This window comes from Notechis scutatus, chromosome 1 (genome assembly GCF_049901735.1).
Source record: "Notechis scutatus isolate UNSWTSFEM ecotype Mainland chromosome 1, rNotScu1.2, whole genome shotgun sequence".
Classification (NCBI taxonomy): Eukaryota; Metazoa; Chordata; class Lepidosauria; order Squamata; family Elapidae; genus Notechis; species Notechis scutatus.
Window position 1 is genome coordinate 300342268 of NC_142009.1, and position 17601 is coordinate 300359868.

Here is a 17601-nt window from a genome sequence, read left to right on the forward strand (position 1 = left end):
CGGTGTACCTTCAGAGTTACTATGTTACTATGTCTTTATACTATGTCCACAGGTAATAAGATAATTGGCTTTGTGTTCAAATGATGTGCTTTTGTCTGTTTTTTATTAAATATGTTTAACTGTTATTGTGTTGACATTACTAGTCAGAAGTGTAGTATCAAAAGGTGGGAATTACTGAATTATCTTGGTGGCATTTAATATATGATTAAACTTCTAATTTGAATAGTATGTGTATTTTATTTGTAGGTTATGTGTTTTATTTATTGGATATATTTTCAAGGAAAGGAAAGATGTGAAAATAAGTAACTTCTAACTTCATTTCATGCCTATGCTGCCTAATGGGTGCAATGCATCCCAGTGACCAAGGAAGCTAGCTATACTGGTGTTTCCTTGCATGGTTATGGGTACCGTTGCCCTTTGACCTGCTCCAACAGGGCCTGGAGGCAATGGTTGTGGCAGAGGGAACTGGCAGAAAGCAAGCACAACGCAGGCATTATACAACTAGGGAGGGAGGAGGATGGCCAGGACCTGTTTTGGAAAGGAGTCAGGGGCACCACCACCTAGAGCTTGAATACTTGAGGTTTCACCCTTTCCAGCTGCTCTCCACATAAAAGTTTGCATCTGTCATACCCCTCCCAGCACAAACTGGAGCAAAATGTTCTCTTCATATGCCCCTCCTTGGTTATCAGCAAGGAGGGGCATCTGATCAGATCTAAGATGGATTATTTTAAGGCTGCACATGTTCACCAATTTTGCAACCAGATAGAGTCATTTCTTCCCCCTGCCTTTTCTCCTGCTGTCAAAAATGCAGCTGCTGGCAGGGTCCTTCTAGCAGATGTTTGAAGAAACCTCTATGGATTATTGCAAAGCTGTCTCAGAACAGCTGCTAAATCTATCAGTTAAGTATTAGCAGGTGCTGGGCTACTCACACTCTGAGTGTTAAGTACATTTTAATAACAGTAGCAGGGGCTGGCATATGGAAGAAAAATAAACAGAAGTCAAGTGTAACATTAAATCTCCTCACTGCACTGCAGCAGTCCCTTGTAAATATCACAAGCTTTCTTCCATCTCTATTGCTGTTGGCCCCCAAGGCTGGAAACGTTACTTTAGATTCAGTAAGGCAAACTGATACCGAATGCAATATTACTCTTTTTAGAAAAAATAGCTAGGAAAGCCATAGGACACCCTTGAATTCCTATAAATCTCCTTTTTCTAAGTTAGTTTTAAGACTGAGCCACAACTTCTAAAGTCAGCAGCAGCAGCAAATGGACCTAATAATCTTCCTCTTATTTTCTGCACAACCACTGTGAGGTGGGTTGGGTTGAGAATGTCTTATCCTTCCTGAAAAAAAGAATTCTATTCTATTCTAAAAGAAGCAAATTAGTCAAATCCTACATCTTAAACTGACACCATTCATTTGGTTACTAACTAGTTGGGCAATATTTAACATTCTGCTTTATTGCAATTTTGCTGCACACCATTCTAACTAAAAATCAATTTGATTTTTATTTCAGCTCCTGCTGCATAAAACTTATTTGCCCTTAAAGTATTCCAAGTTACTTATTTTATGTGCTGCCAAAGGTTTACATTTCTAAAATATACGACATCTAATGGGATGTCTTTGGAAATAATTCACAGGACAGAAGATATTTTATGAGATACAGAAATGTGTCACAGTTGCATTTTTGCAAACTCTGAAGCACCTTCTCCCAAGTCTCTGCACAGCTCTAGCTTCTAAAACAACTTCTGTCTGTGCTGAACTTTGCAAGAAAAGGACAGGCAGAGAACCCTGGGAAGGAAGGGATGGCAAATAATATCCGTACTGAATCTCACGGTTTTCAAATGACTAATTATAACGTCTATTCCACTGCAATTAAACTGACTCTAAGCAATTACCAAGTCAGATTTCTCTTGATGTGGAATGATGATAACAAGCAAGAACACACTATCATTATGATTAATTTTTGTTTATATTACTTGATGAGCCATTAAAAAGTTCACCAACAGTGTGTATTTCTATTTTAAGATATACAAGTTTAATCTATTCTTATATTAATTCTATTATCAATATAAATTATATCTACGAAATTTGTCTGTTTGGCATTTTTTTCATATTAAGACAGACTATCATTAACAAAGGATGACATAAAAAGTTATATATGGAGTGAGGTTCAAGTGAATATTCTGCTTCCAGGCTTTCCATAATGTTAACAAGACCACAATTATAATTTTAGCCTATAGATTTTTTTTCCTAACTGGAATAGGAGCTTCCAATATTTTGGCTGAGAGTATGAATACTTCTAACATGATTTAGAAGCAGTGGTCTGAAACTTGAAAGCACAAGTGTGGCACATCACTGCAACTATTAAAGCACTTAAAGTTTATTTCAGGATTTTGTGCAATCTAAAAAATTCAAATCAGTTTCAAAGAGCTACCTTAAAGATGCAAGTACATTATGGAGTCAACTTTTTAAAACTAGCTCATTTCTAGCATCCTGTTGAAGGCAGGGAAAAAAGTGCTTGCTAATATAGCACACCTACAGATTCAGAAGTATTTCTTCCAAATCATTTTGAAAATATGTACAACCTTAATTCAAGCTGTTAAACTCTCAGTAAATAAATTCAACTCAATCTAAACCTTCAGGATTAGGAATATGTCTTTTTAATCACATCAGGAAAAGCTATCTGAAGAATACGAATAAAAAGAATTTAAAAAAATTAACAAGCAGACAGCATGCTTCAAAGGATCACCCATATTTTCCAATGTGTGCATTTGTGGGATCTGCTGGCTATTAAACAGACTCAGATGGCTGACTGTACTGAGATGGGAAAGCAAGAATGCAACACAATAGCACAACACAGGACCGAATGAGGAGCCAATATAAACAATTCAGCTTCTGCTGATATAATCCTATCATAATAAATTATTTCCGATAGCCAATTTTGATTGCTTCAAATAATATCATGTCATAGTGGAAAATATTCGAAAAAACAAATACGTCTAATATTTGTATTAAACATCAACACTAACTGACATTTCAATACATAAGTTAATAAGATATCTCAGTGTTTCTCAGCCATGGCAACTTGAAGATGGGTAGACTTCAACTTCCAGAATCCCCCATCTATCTAATATAAAATGGCATAAAAAGGTTTTTTAATATTATCAAGATCACCAAATGTGTTCGCAATTTTAGAAAGGGGTAGCTGTTATACAAGCGCTCACAATAACACTGGCGGAGAGAAGTTACAAACTTCAATTTGCAATATGCATTTCTAAGAACTTAATGCATAATTAGATAAGCTTATAACCAAGTGCATATATATTTCAAGGAATTCTTTGTATGGCGAATCATTTGCAAATATATTCTAGTACCCTTGTTCCAGCTGTGCTTGAAAAGGAGAAAGTAAATGTTTTCTGCAAATAAAATTTACTATTATATTTACATCAAGCCTTTCTGCTCAAATCAAGATGATAAGAATAGAAAGCCAGCCTTTATTTCAAACAGGCCCAGGCAGGGTCTACTAGCTTCCACTAAAGTCCCATGTGAAGTCCCATGTGAATTAACCAACTAACTAGCTAGCTAGCTAGCTAGCTAACTAACTAACTATATATTCATTCATTTATTCATTCATTCCATGGATACTACTAGGCAATAGCTAAACCATACTGTATCACTCACAACATTAATTACTCTGAGTACTATACTGACAACAGTGGGGCTTTGAGAAGTTCAAAGCATCTATCTTTTATCTGCCTGCATTTTGGCAGTTCAAATCCTACCAGGCTCAAGACAGACTCAGCCTTCCATCCTTCTGAGGTGGATAAAATGAGGACCCAGCTTGTTGGGGGCAATATGCTGATTCTGTAAACCGCATAGAGAGGACTGTAAAGCACTGTGAAGTGTCATATAAGTCTTAGTGCTATTGATATCTAATGTTAAGACATCTGGTAACCTCAGAACATTTTGGATCCAGCATTATTTAGAAGTTGCACATCTTAGTCATTTGGTTCCAGTTGGCACTGTTTTATGGAACCCACACAACTATGTATAGCAGCACATTTGTTCATAGCACACAACTAATCTTATGTTAAACCTTGAAAAAAATGATGGCCAAGTTGTTCGATGAGTAACCTTTGAATGGAATCCAAGAAGCTATGATCCTGTCTCAACTACTTTATAGTACACACTGAGAACTAATCATCTTCCATGTAGCGTGAGTTCATGGGTATTTTCCAATAAGTCAAAGACTCTTTAAAAAAAATTCCAAAAAGTTGGAATTCCTAATGATAAACAAAATAAATTATTATTCAAATAGTTTAACAACCCTCTTCTTCTGAAACAATAAAGGAGTTTTAGGTTTTTCAGCTTACCACCTGGGAACTATTTATAAAAGATTAAGGACTGATACTATCACAATACAAGTGACTATGAAACACTGGAGGGCTAGAAGATTGTCTTACAGGTATCAATTTACTTACTGCTTTTTATTCTGTGTTGAGCAATTTTGTACCACCATAGAACCTTTTCTATGAGACAGTAAGAATTGCCTTCTCAGTTTAAAGATCTAACAAGATTTTTCCCAACCCATTCTTGTAGTTAACACAAAGATACCATAGAAAGGCAACCATACTTTACGGGCTCCCAAAAGTATTCTATACAGATTATTTTGAAAGTGGAAGATTTAAAAAAAGACCAACTCTTCTAATAATCCAGATCCGAATGTGGTATGTACATTAATATACCGGTCCGTGGAGCACTCTTTAGTATACTAGAGTACTGCAGTGGCTCAGGTGCTGACTTAGATTGAGGAAACTCAAATTCAAATTTCCCCATTTTACTATGGTGATCACTTTATGATCTTTGACTAGTAACATTCAGCCAGATCCACCTAAGGTAATTAAGGGTAATTAGGAGAAACCTCGATGTAAACTTTGAACCTTCTGCAAAAATAAATATACTTCCTGTCACTTTATATCATATCTGTTACTGGGCATAGGTCAAAAAAAAAAATCCATTTGACAACCACAGTTATAGCACTATAGGTGGGCTCCATATACTAAGTACCAATACTTGACTGGAAAGTAAGATGCTATTGGGCTCAAAATCTCAGCAGCCTCAGCCTGGAGCTCATAGGAATCTCCGCAAGGTCTAAAGAACATTAAGCAATAAATCAAGAAGCACAAATCTATCACCAGTAACTTGAAATCATTTTTTATGGATTATATGATTATTAAATTTGTTATGTCCACCCATTCTGGACTGCTTTACATCAGATTATACAATTAAAAACACTCTCCTTTTTACAACCCTGTAATCCCTTTATTCAGGGTAGAGTGGGGGTGACTAAATTGAGTTGAGCATTTACTGGCTGGATGCCCTTCCTGACACCATGCAAGGTTCACATATTTTTTTCTTTGCGCCCCAGGAGAGAAAGATCTGCCACTACCTAGGATTGAACTCTCAACCTTCTGAGTGGGAGGCGAGCTTCTTCACATTAGGCCACCATATAGCTCATATCAAACTATGCAATTCCAAAAGAACACTTATACCAGACTTGGAACTAAGACAATAGAGTGGGCTGTTCCAAAAGGTGGAAGTAGCAACACAGAAGCTACTCCCTTAGTCCTACAACATAGCAGCCATTGAGGGGACTTGACATGTCTATGTGGATGTACAGAGATATGTATTCCTCCAGATAACAGGCCCTATGCCATGAATATAACTGTTGGTCAGAAGTAAACAAAGAAAGAGGGGTTCTTTTTTGGGGGGGTAACAATCTGGGTATAAATTTTCAACCAAGATCAAAGAAAACACAAATAGGGCAGAAAATACTACCTTAAATGAAGAGCGTAAACAAGAATCAACCTCCAGCAATCAGAAAAGGAAGGTTAGTTCATGCCATTACAAACCTCAAGAGGTAGAACAATGCCGTTTTGGTAAAGTAATGCATACCTCCTGAAGACACATCATTGCACAAAAACAACGAACAGGATTGGGCCGTTAACAAGATGCCATTACTGCATTCCTAATACAGGTTCACATGGGTTTCAAAGTGTTATTATTGAAATTCAAACTATCAGGTCAAATTGAATCAGACTTAAGGATACTGGCTATAAAATAAACAAATTTATTTTATAAATTTATAACAAATTTAATAATCCAATAATCCAATAAAAAAGATTTCAAGTTACTGGTGATAGGTTTGTGCTTCTTGATTTATTGCTTAATGTTCTTTAGACCTTGGGGAGATTTCTATGAGCTCCAGGCTGGGGCTGCTGGGATTTTGAGCCCAACAGCATCTTACTGGCTGAAACACATTTAATACAACACATGATATTCCTTTGAAAGGTAATATAATTTAATTTGTACTGAGATTAGGAAATCATTTGGTAAATTAATGTGGCTGTTAGTTCAGGACTGCTAATCTATACTTGCCCTAGAACTCAATTTACTATAGTCATGTATGTATGTATGTATGTATGTATGTATGTATGTATGTATGTATGTATGCATTTAAAACATTTTTGTAGCCGCCGAGCTTTCAACCAACTCTGGGCAGGTTGGTTTATTTATACCATTTATTTATTACGTCTTAAATAGTTAATAGTTATAGTATCCTAAGTACTCAAAATCAATACAATTCTTTGCAATAAACTAAAAATGTGGTATAGATTGGACATTAATTTACTGGAAGTTAAAGTATGGCTATAAATAAACTCAGAAAAGTTGTCAGGAGTGGAATAAGCATGAAAGGTCTAATTCACAGCTGGTGTTGTTATAGCAAAATCTTTACAGTGTTTAACAGATCATTCAGAAGGCGGTAATGTCCATTAAATCCAAATTTACATATTTTGCCTCAAGTTATGTCTTTGTGTAATTATGTCATAGTCATAAGTACATCATTTGCAACAAAACCATTTATGGAATAAACCCTATAATTAATAGACACCCGCTCCTCAAATTTAACAGGTTCCCAGTCTGTTAAATGGAAGCGAGACTCTGGAAGGAAAATACCTTCACTGTATCTGACACTTGCTAAACAGAGGACTATTGAACCTAGAGCTTACTCTATTTCTACAATTAATGATCATGCACAATTTGCTCCTGTATGTAGCCAGTCAACAAATAGGTAAAAGGACTTGAAAGTGGTTTAAGTTCAACAGGAAGTACAATTTTTGCAGGTTAGATCAGCTTCTTGAAAATAGTTTCCTTGATTAATTGCAACAGAAAAACATATTCAGTGTGTGTGTATGTGGGGAGACTGCCAGTATCAATTATTGTTTCAAATTTGCTATCATACATATTATTTAAATTTGTTACTGTATTTGAAAAAATGAGTCTCCTTAAGACATCTAAAGTCATCACAACCTACGGAAGTCTTCTTGAAAGTATGCTGCTAGATTATACCACAGCCAGTCCTTGCTCAGTGACCCTAAATGGGACCAAAATTTCTGCCACTAAGGAATATGGTTGGTAGGCACTGACTGTCATCTATGAATGATGAGGCAATAGGAAGGATTCCCCAAGTTGACATGGAGAGTATCTGTCAGCCAGCTTTCTTTTGACAAAGCTCTGGGGGTAGATACCATACTTGCAGAGATACACAAAGTTGTGGTCCTGTATTTATAGAGAAGCTCAATAAGTTATTCCAGTATTTCTGGAAGCAAGGACTCATTCCTGCAAAACAGTTCACCCATTTCAATGAGACTTGTCTTTGTAGAATATTAGGCATTGGATGGCCAGATAAAGTACTAGACACTGATATTCTTTAAATAATGTCTATCGTCAGTTCACACACTGCTGATGGGAACACAGAACCAATGGACAGATCATGTCATCTCAATACTGGATGAGAGATATTCAAGCAGCTCCTTTTGGGGAACAACCTGCTGGAAACACTCATATGGGGGGCAGAAAAAAAAGAACCAGAAACGTACATTAAAGGTCTCCCTCAAGCTGTAAAACAGGGGTGTCAAATTCGCGGCCCATGGGCCGGATGTGTCACATGCTGGCCCCACCCCCACCTGGTTTAGCAAAGCGGAAAAAAGTCCCAATACGTCATGTGATGCTGCCGTGACAAGGCGACTTTGACACCTCTGCTGTAGAACATCTTAGATGAGGGATAATTTTTTTTTACGGCTTTCTACTTATAGCATGGATGAATAATCTGCATTACAACAGAATATGCTATTCAAACACAGCTTGAATAACTATATTCTATTCAAAGAAGCAAAGTAACGTGTACTCTGCCATTTTTACTATGCTAACAGCAAAAAACTCACATTCAGATAATTATCAGAATAATTTTTGAGACTCAAGGGAAAAACCACAAGGTGTAGCTACATGCCAAAAGAATATACCTGTTTTCTAAAAAAAAAAAAAAAAAAAAAAACAACCTTGCAAAACGTGCTGTCAAATTTTGCAAAAGACCACGCAACAATATATTGATATTTTTTTTAAATCACAGACCTTAAGAACAGACTTTCTGGGGGTGGGGGGGTGGGAGAAGGTTTATTCTTATTTTAAAAGGTCAGACACAGAAAAGAAACGAGGAAGAGGAAGAAAAACCTGTGCTTCACAGTGGAGAAATAAGTACTTTGAAAAGCCTGAACAGCTAGCCAGAAAGGTCACACACCGTCACCATGATCCCCTTACAGGGAAGCTAGATTGGACTGTACACAAATGCTGCCATTCTGGTTTTGTGCTAAACAGACCCAACCCTACTGGATAAAGGTTTTAGTTTCATTGATCTTGAGGCACAACCGGGCATTCTGCCAACACTGGTTTTGTTTTGTTTGTTTTTTAAAAAAATCCCTTCTGTAACGGAAGAAGAAAACCAGCTTTGTTGAGTTGCTCCAACAGTCCCTGTTTTACACACACATCACATCTGTGTAAAATGTTCATTTCTGGAAATCAATGAACTTTTCAGATGGGTGGGCATGTCGTGCAATAAGAACAGAATCAGGACATCTTTAAAGAAAACTCCAGGCTTGAGAAAACTATATTACTTAAGACTCTTTTAAAAATGCCTGTTTCAACTCAAGCATGAAACTGAAATGGAAGAGATTTTTTTCAACCTGCCATAAACTCTGCAACAGGAAGAGATGTGGTCAAAGGCAGGCTTAACGGAGGTAAAAAAAAAAAAAAGACTTATGCACAAATTAAAATTTCCCCTGGGAAAATTAGTCTCTTATCCATTACCATTTTAGGTTAATTTCTAATTTGTGATACTTCTATGCTTGATAAATAATGTAACTCTTAAAATGGACATGTTCACAACACTTCTTACATATACAAGACACTAGTATATGAAATATACTTGACAAATATAATAAGGGAAGCGGGCTTAGCATATGAAAATCTTTATGATCCCTTAAGGTCAGCCCCCGTCTAGGTCATGTGACCAGGAAGGAGGAAGCAGAGAGACTATTCTCAGCAGGCACTCAGGCGCCTCAACAGTTAATGATGCGCTGCAGCTCCCAGCTGGATCCAGCCCAATTTTGACCTTGAACTTTATTTTGCTGTTTTCTCTTCTCCTCCAAATTTTATCCCTCTCTGCTCAATTTTCAGAGTCATCCTGGGGACGGACAGGAGTCCTAATCCCCTTTATGTACTCGATTTCTAATATGCATGGGTTGGGGGAAGTAAATGTCACTGGGATCTTCCATCTAAAAATTAAAAAAAATATTTTCAAAAGCCACATGACTCGTCCCAACTTCTAAATTATAGCTTAGTTTTATGATCATCAAGCACACTATTACCCGCACCAGTTTTTCTCACAACTGGACACCTCCAAAAGTTTCAGTTTCTATTTTCTATAAGCCCAATTAACAAATCAGGAATAACGGGAGCAGCTGGTTCAAAGTTTCTGGAGGGTGGTTTGGAATAAAACTGTTCAAGGTTCAGCGTCAACTGTTCTCCAAGCTCTCAGTTGGAAACTTTCCTCTGCCCATTTTTTATAAATCTTTAACTGGAGGTATCAAGATTTTCATAAGAGACCATGTGTATGTCAGGATGTGCTCTAATGTTATGGAACAAGAGCTCCTTTTTGCTTAATAATTGGCACAATACAACAGATTATCTTTTATATGCTGTTCTTCTTTAAATTTGCTAAATATATAACATAAAGCAAAAAGCGTTCCAAAACCAAACATAAGCTAGGAGTTGATTCTTCATCAAATTTTCCAAAGGGGAAAAAAACACTACACTATCTATCTAGAAACAGGTTATTTGTTTAGTCTCAGTGATTTCCAATACAGATATATTTTATAAAATTTAAAAGCCACTTGCTCTTTTGGGTGTAACTTACACTTGCAACATTATTTTATTCAGGAAGACTCCATCTGCTAGATTCATATACACTGTGAGTTTGTCTTCGTTATCACTCCCTAGTAGTCCAAATGTTTTTACCTGCCAGAAAACATAAAATAAAACATTTTAGAAAATGCTTTCAAAAGATGAAACATACTTACTAATTTTGTTGTGGAAGTTGCGTGTTTATATTCATTTGAATTATAATTCGAAGGTTATAAACTAATCGTGAAAATGGTTATCATATTCCTTCTGGTGGCAAAAAAATAAAATAAAAATGCTTGGTTCTGTTCTCCGGCTTCATTCTCCAGCTATTAACAGTGATCTGAAGCAGGGATCTCCAGCAGTGGCAACTTTAAGCCTGGAGGACTTTACTGGCTGGGGAATTCTGGGAGTTGAAGTCCGCCAGGCTTAAAGTTGCCAAGATTGGAGACCTCTGATCTGAAGAATCCACATCTCTCCTATATTAGAACAGGAATCCCATTTATTCAGACATGTGCACTCGCCTTGTTACTTTACCCATGATATCTGCAGCCGTACTAGTAGTGATAAGGTGAAGGTACACAAAAAGTTTTTCTTTTACAGAAAAAGAAATGTCCATGATTATCTCTGCTGTTCCCCCCACCCCCAGTTCAATTATGTTTGATTCTCAGAGATTGTTTGGACATAACCCTACAGTTTTCTTGGTAAGGTTTTTCAGAAATGGTTTGCCATTTCTAGGGCTGAGAGAAAGTGACTGCTCTAAGGTCACTTAGGTGGCTTCATGGCCAAAGTGGAACTATAATTCACAGACTCCCAATTTGTAGCCCGATGCCTTAACCACTATACCGAAACTGGCTCTCTATCTCTACTATAAATCCATTCAAAATTCATCTGAGCCAGATCTATCGACTACTCCTTAAAAAGAATCTGTTTATTGTGATTTTTTTGTTAGCCACTTATAAGCAGAACAATTCTGCTAAAATATAAATATGTTTGGTTTCTTCCAATGTAATCTTATAACACATTACACTTATCTTGCTTCTGTTACATTATTAAGAGCTTCCACATCAGATTCTATAGAAGCCTGATCTATACATGTCACAACATGGAACAAGAAGTCAGACTGCAGGTAAGTTACTGAATTTTGGAATAAGAATTTCCTGCAAACAAGAACTACAACCAGGAGAAATGCATAAACTATTTCATTCAGTATTGTGTATATTTTTATGAGGACTATTTAAGGGAATTTCACTAATCTGTTATCATTATTTTTCCACCATGTAATAAAATCAGGTTTAATCTATAATATAGAATGCTTGGCTACAAAAAGCAGAGCAAAAATATTTGGTCGTATCAGATTGGTTTGTTTTTCCTTTCTTCCCAAAGTATGACCATGCTGGTTTGGTAAAGGGACTTTCTGGTTTTGCTGAAATCAAATGAAGAGATAATACATGAATAAGCCTGGCATCAGAGGTAGCATATGCTATTGGTTTTATGCTCCCTTGCAAATGAGCAAGTTTTGTATAAACACCTGAAAATTAAATGCCTATCTACAAATCACCATTCTTCCATCTGCTCCAATGATTTCAATATTTTATAAAATCTATGGTGTCCCTAAAATGTGTTGGATCCTAATACCAACCTTAGAAACATTTTCTCTTAAGTGGGCCCACTTCCTTCTAACCTAAAGGAAACTGATTAATCAAGTAAAATTCTATCCCTGGACCAGAAAACAAATTGGGATATATGTCTATATGCAATGCAGCAATATACCTGTACAAGTAAAACTTCTGCAAAGTGGCTAGCACACCCCACATAAAAGTCATATGTACAACAATGAAGCATGCATGCACACCCACGGTTCTAATGTAAGAGAGTCTACAATACAGGAGGCAGTATAAAGGAAGTTACAATCAAATACAGTCTTACAAAAGTGTTCAAATGCAATGCACATAATGACTAACCCAAAGTCGTTAATGATTTACACAAGATTTCTGTATTTATGAAAATATTTTTCCTTACAAGGTTTGATATAGTCATGTATTTCCAACGCAGAAGCCTATCTAGTTAAGAAAGGGGGGGGAGCTCCCCCTTTTAATCCCGTGCCTGACACCTTGCTGCCATATCGACAAGAAAACAGAAACGACTTTCTTTCAGAACAAAAAAGCGGTACTTCCAACAATACCAGAGCTTTTTGCTCTCTGCCCTCCGCCTGGCTTTTGATCCGGGTAGGGTAGTCCAACATTGCCAATAAGTTATTGCATTGGCATTAACTTACGGGACCGGAGAAACCAACCTTTCTCATTGATTTCCGCTGAAATAACCGTTTCCCCAGCACGTCCAACTAACTTGCTCCCCTTCAGAAGGTCAGAGAAAAGTCTCACCCGACCAAGGCACAGCCTGAATTTTGACGCTCGGTGCTCCCAATTCACTGCCCCTCTCGTTGGCCAGACAGCGCGCTTTCCCAGGTGGCCGGCCCGGTGCGCCACGAGGGAAGCGCTTTCGTCCCATCCCAAACTCTCTCTCTCTCTCCCCCATTTCTCTCCCCCCGCCAGCCCGGACCAGCGCTCGGTCCGCCCTTCGCTGCCCAGAAAACGGTTCTGCCAAAGCCAGGCCGCTTTGCAAACTCACCCAGGTCACCAAAGGGCTCTGCAGGAAGAGTTCCAGGAGCTCGGAAACGGTCACATCCATCTTGCCTCAGAGGAAAAGCCCCGCGTTTGCTTTGGATCCGAAAGCAGGAGAGGCGGCTGGGAAAAGGGCTCAGCCTGGGAACAAAGGCGCGGAGCCCATGGCCCAGAAGGAGTCGCCCGCTTAGGGGAACAATGCGAGGTTCATCTCCTTTCCCCTCCCCCTGGGCGAGAGTGGGGAGGAACGCGCGATCAGCTCCTCCCTCCCTTCCCCAGTTTCTCTGTGGGGGGAACTACACGCCGCCGTCCGTTCACAACCTGCCGGGACGGCCGAGTAGTCAGCCAGCCGATAGTAGCAGCGGGACGGAACTGCTTTGCAACAGTGGCTCTTTTGTGGCTTCTGTTCGTCGCGAGTATTATTTTTTTTCCTTTTTTTCCCCGGTGGCGGCTGCTCTTGCCGCCGCCGCCACCCAAGAGTTTCTATTTCGTTGGGAAGCGTGTAAAAGCGAGTTTTTAAACCGGCAGCTTTGGCAAGTGTTGTTTTTGTTTCTCTCCGAAGGTCGAAAAGCAAGAAGCGAAGGCGCGCCACGGCTCGCGTTCGCGCGCTCGAGCCTCCCAATCTTGTAACAGGACGACGGGACGTACCGAGCGCTGGAGCTTACTACCTGTAGGAAGAACGCGCGCTTTTCTCTTAGGTTGGAAACGGAGAGGAGTGTGTGTGGGTGGGTTGGTGGGGGGAGAGAGAGAGAGAGAGGCAAGCGGGAGGAGTCGGAGGGAGGACGATGAGGGGGTAAGAAAAGACATTTTGATCGACGTTACGGGTTGCAAATGACAATCTGGGGGAAAGGTTTGAAGTGACCAATAGAAGTGGCTGGCAATCGAATTGGGCTGGAAAGGTGTTCGCTGTTTAGCTTTAGTGAAGCCCTTGGAGGCGGGGGTGGTGGGGTCGGGTGGAAACAAAGTGTGTACAGGAAATGAGGGTCCCGCATCGAGAAGACTGTACTCTTCTTCGCGTGTGACGCGATCCTGGTAGCCCTTGCGAAGTTATGGCAAGTCCGGGCAGAACCAGCCATTTTCCAGCAAAGAAACCCAGTTTTTTTGCATCAGGAGCAGAAAAGAGCATGGGGTGCCACGGAGATTGTGTGGCGGGGAGCGCGGCGTCCGTGGCTGGCACCTCTGAATTGGCTGGCCTCGCTGAGGGAAGCCGAGGAAGAGTCCGCTCTGTCCGGAGAGGAAAGGGACGAGCCCCGTTGCACAGCCGGTGACCCCGGGCGACCAGAGAAAGGCCAGGGGAAGAGAGAACGATTCTTGGCAGCAGCTGGAGGGGTCGGCCTGCCTCGTTTTCAGCACAAAAGCCACCATGGCAGACGAAGACCTCACCCTCCCACCCGTGTCGTCCTTTGGCGCTCCAGGATGTTTTGCTTCCGTGCTAACTAACGGCCTTTGCCAACGGCGCTGTAGCTTTTTAGGCTTCCCTATTAAGCTTAAAGTTTAAACATGAACTGATGCCAAAAACGTCCAAAGCGCAAAAGGGTAAAAAGTGGACTGTTGTAATGACGAGGCAGTCGAGGTGTTTGATCATGATCAAATGAATCATTATTAACTTTATTGGAGTCTAGTCTTGCATTTATACTCATTTTTAGTAATCCTCTAACATTGGTTAACTTTGGTTTCTGCTTAACTTTCGTTACTGTTTAGCATAGTAATTAACACAATTAATTATCTCTAGTTAAAGTCTAACATACGTTTACTTCCTCTCTCTAATCCTCCTTTACATTAGTGACTGTCTGAGTTGTAATTGCTTGTAAACATTCCTTATCTGAGGTTTGCCATCCAAGACAAGAACATTCCTGCAATTACAACTCTACAGTGGACAAGTGAATTGGAATTAGATAGAGGAGTTAAGCTCCACAGTCCTAGGAATAAATTTAGGGAGGGTGATGGAGAATGCAGATTACAACTGTTGCTGAAACTGCAGCTCTTAATGGTGGTAACCATAAAGACAACATCCGCTTGTCTTGGCTTTCGCTGTCTGTAACACAGCTCTTTCCTAGTAGTTATCTTCAGAAATAGTTTTTAATAATAAAGCATACAAAAGTGCCTTCATAACTTGCTTATTAATATAGAATGTACTATTATTACCTACTACCTATCTTATATAGGAGTGATAGAACAGGTGGTAATTTGTTATTGGAGGCTGAGAATAGTGTCTTGTCTTAATAAATACATGTTAATCAAATAGGAAATCACTTCCTTACTTACTTAGTCCTGAACAGATTTTGCTAAATCAGTAGTATTGGAAATTTGAATCTGCATTTTTTTCTATTGCTAATAAGTACAACCAGATGGCCAGACTTCTAACATTTCAGAGGCATTATTATGTATGCATATCAGGAAATAGTTGCTGCTTTGGAAATTGTAGTCTAATTGACAATCAGGAAATGCATTTATAAGTTGCATCGTGATGAGATATTATCAGCTAATTGTCTGTCTTATTTTCAAGGTTATGCTTCGTTTTGATTGGTGGAACCGACATTTTTTAAAAAGGAACTTCCTCCAAGGCATAGTTTTATAAATTATTATTTTAGAGCAGGGCTATCAAACTCACGGGCCAAATGTATCATATGCTGGCCATACCCACGACTGGTTTAATGAAGGGAGGGGGGAAATCCTGATACATCACATGACACCGCCATGACGTGAATTTGACATCATTTTAGAGCATGGGATAGCAGGAAAGGGGTCTGTTGCTTTGACCACATTACTGTTTAGCATTGTGAGATGCATAAATAAGGCAGGAATGACAAGTTTGGCAGGCACTCTTATTTGGTTTCATTGTGGATAGGAAACCCTCAACCATACTGTATCATTTTTTTTCTTACATTTCTCTTTTCCTTTAAACAACTGATGCTGTTTCTTTGATGAGATTATTTGACACCTGTCTGTCTGGAAAAAAGTTGTTAAATAAAAATGTGAATAATTTTCAGATTCCCGCCACAAATTAATAATAGTCTCTATGAATTTCATTCAGTCTTTGTGTTCCTAGTAGAATGAACATCAGGAGAGAAGCTACTGGAAATCTGAAGAAGAGTGAAAAACTATATGACATAAATATTTGGGCTTTGTAGTGATATACCAAGTGGTTCAATTTCATACATAGTATCTACCAACTTTGATATAAATATAATTCTGATGTTTTTAAAACTTGATACATCATGAAACTGAAGCTTTAAACATGGTGATTTAGTTTACAAAAGGTAAAATATGGTGTGTTTTAAGTAACAAACACTTTATACTACTTTGCAGTAGTATATTTGCACCATCTAGTGGTTATGTCAGAAAAAAAAATATCCTAGTGACCATAGCAAATGGGGAATTTCAAACAAAACACATATAATACAAAAGTGATGCAACCCCCCCCCCAGATTGAAAATAAACATTGCTTGCAGCTGGATAAACAATTTCAGTAAGTATTTGCTTATTCTGTTCTGAATGGTTGCTTTGTTATGTTAAATGTTTGCTTTTAACACTTTTAACTGTTGCACTTTCATCACTACCTTTACTGGCTTGTGTTTTTGTTATTTGTCATGCTATGTTATTAGCCCCCTTGTACATCATTTTGTGTGTGTGTGTATCAGGACCAACAGAGAACATAACTGTACATATAAAAGGAATTCAAGTAAACTGTTAACACTAGTTCAACAGCCTAGGGGATCAAGCATCTACAAACACTAGCAGGCATATTTTATCAAACCTTAAGAAAGGTTTAATAAAAACCTTTATTTAAGAAAAATCAACACACCATAAAGGAGAGTATTTGTAGCTCAGGACTGAAATTAGAGGTCTTTGGTGTTCTCTGAGCTTGGTTGTTTTCTTGCAGATGTTTCATTACCCAAACTAGGTAATGAAATGCTAGCACTGATGCTATTACTTAGTTTAGGTAACAAAATGTGTGCAAGAAAATAACTAAGCCCTTGTTTAAAAATACAGAAGATCCTGATGCCACATGATGTTATATCTATTTTCAGTAAATGGGAGTTTACTGTAAATTTGTACACTATATATTCAAGAAGTAATAAATTAAATCAAAAGATAAGTTCAGAGAAACTAAGGACCCCTCAAATCAGCAGTTATCTTGAAATAAATTCTAGTATACACCATGCACCTTACTTGTAGACATGTATAGAATTAAATAGATTTTTCTGATTTGAAGAAAGGTGCATATATACAAGTGGTGTCCACCATTTTTAAAAACTAATTGTTCCTTTTTTAATGAAAATTTCCTTCAAGCTTCAATGCTGTTCCAAATCAAAAAGTCTGAAAACTGGATAAGACAACAAGATTGGACTGAAAAAATCCAGTTAGTCACTAGATAAAAAGCAAACTGTTTTCTGAATTGCTTTCCTGCCATTGAGTGGTAACATTTTTTCACTGAAGATTTGTTAACTCTAGATGTGGATGTTTTGATATTGCTGTTTCCCTAGGCATATTCAAACAGTTTTGGAGTTGAGAGGAATTTCCTGTGTGAAAACATTAGAAATAAACTATGTGCCAATTGTCAACGCAGTAATTGCCTGCCTTTGACTGTCTCCCAGCAACCATTCCAAGTGTCAACAAAAGCTTCCTTGCTCATACGTTTCTAGAAGTATTTACTAGGGGGAAGGTAAAAGTATTTTG

At 38.4% G+C, this 17601-nt stretch overlaps 1 protein-coding gene across 4 annotated transcripts in view; it reads right to left on the bottom strand.

Moving 5' to 3' along the window:
• Nucleotides 1-14359, bottom strand: part of CCDC88C (coiled-coil and HOOK domain protein 88C) — a 95135-nt gene extending 80776 nt beyond the window's left edge. For all 4 annotated transcript variants that reach the window (XM_026679190.2, XM_026679189.2, XM_087952067.1 and 1 more), the window contains exons 1-2: nucleotides 12929-14359; nucleotides 10314-10414 (exon numbers count right to left, since the gene is read on the bottom strand). In XM_026679190.2, coding sequence (XP_026534975.2) covers nucleotides 10314-10414; nucleotides 12929-12988 — 161 coding nt within the window. In that variant the 5' untranslated portion in view covers nucleotides 12989-14359. The remainder of the gene's footprint in view (nucleotides 1-10313; nucleotides 10415-12928) is intronic.
• Nucleotides 14360-17601: the final 3242 nt, after the last annotated feature.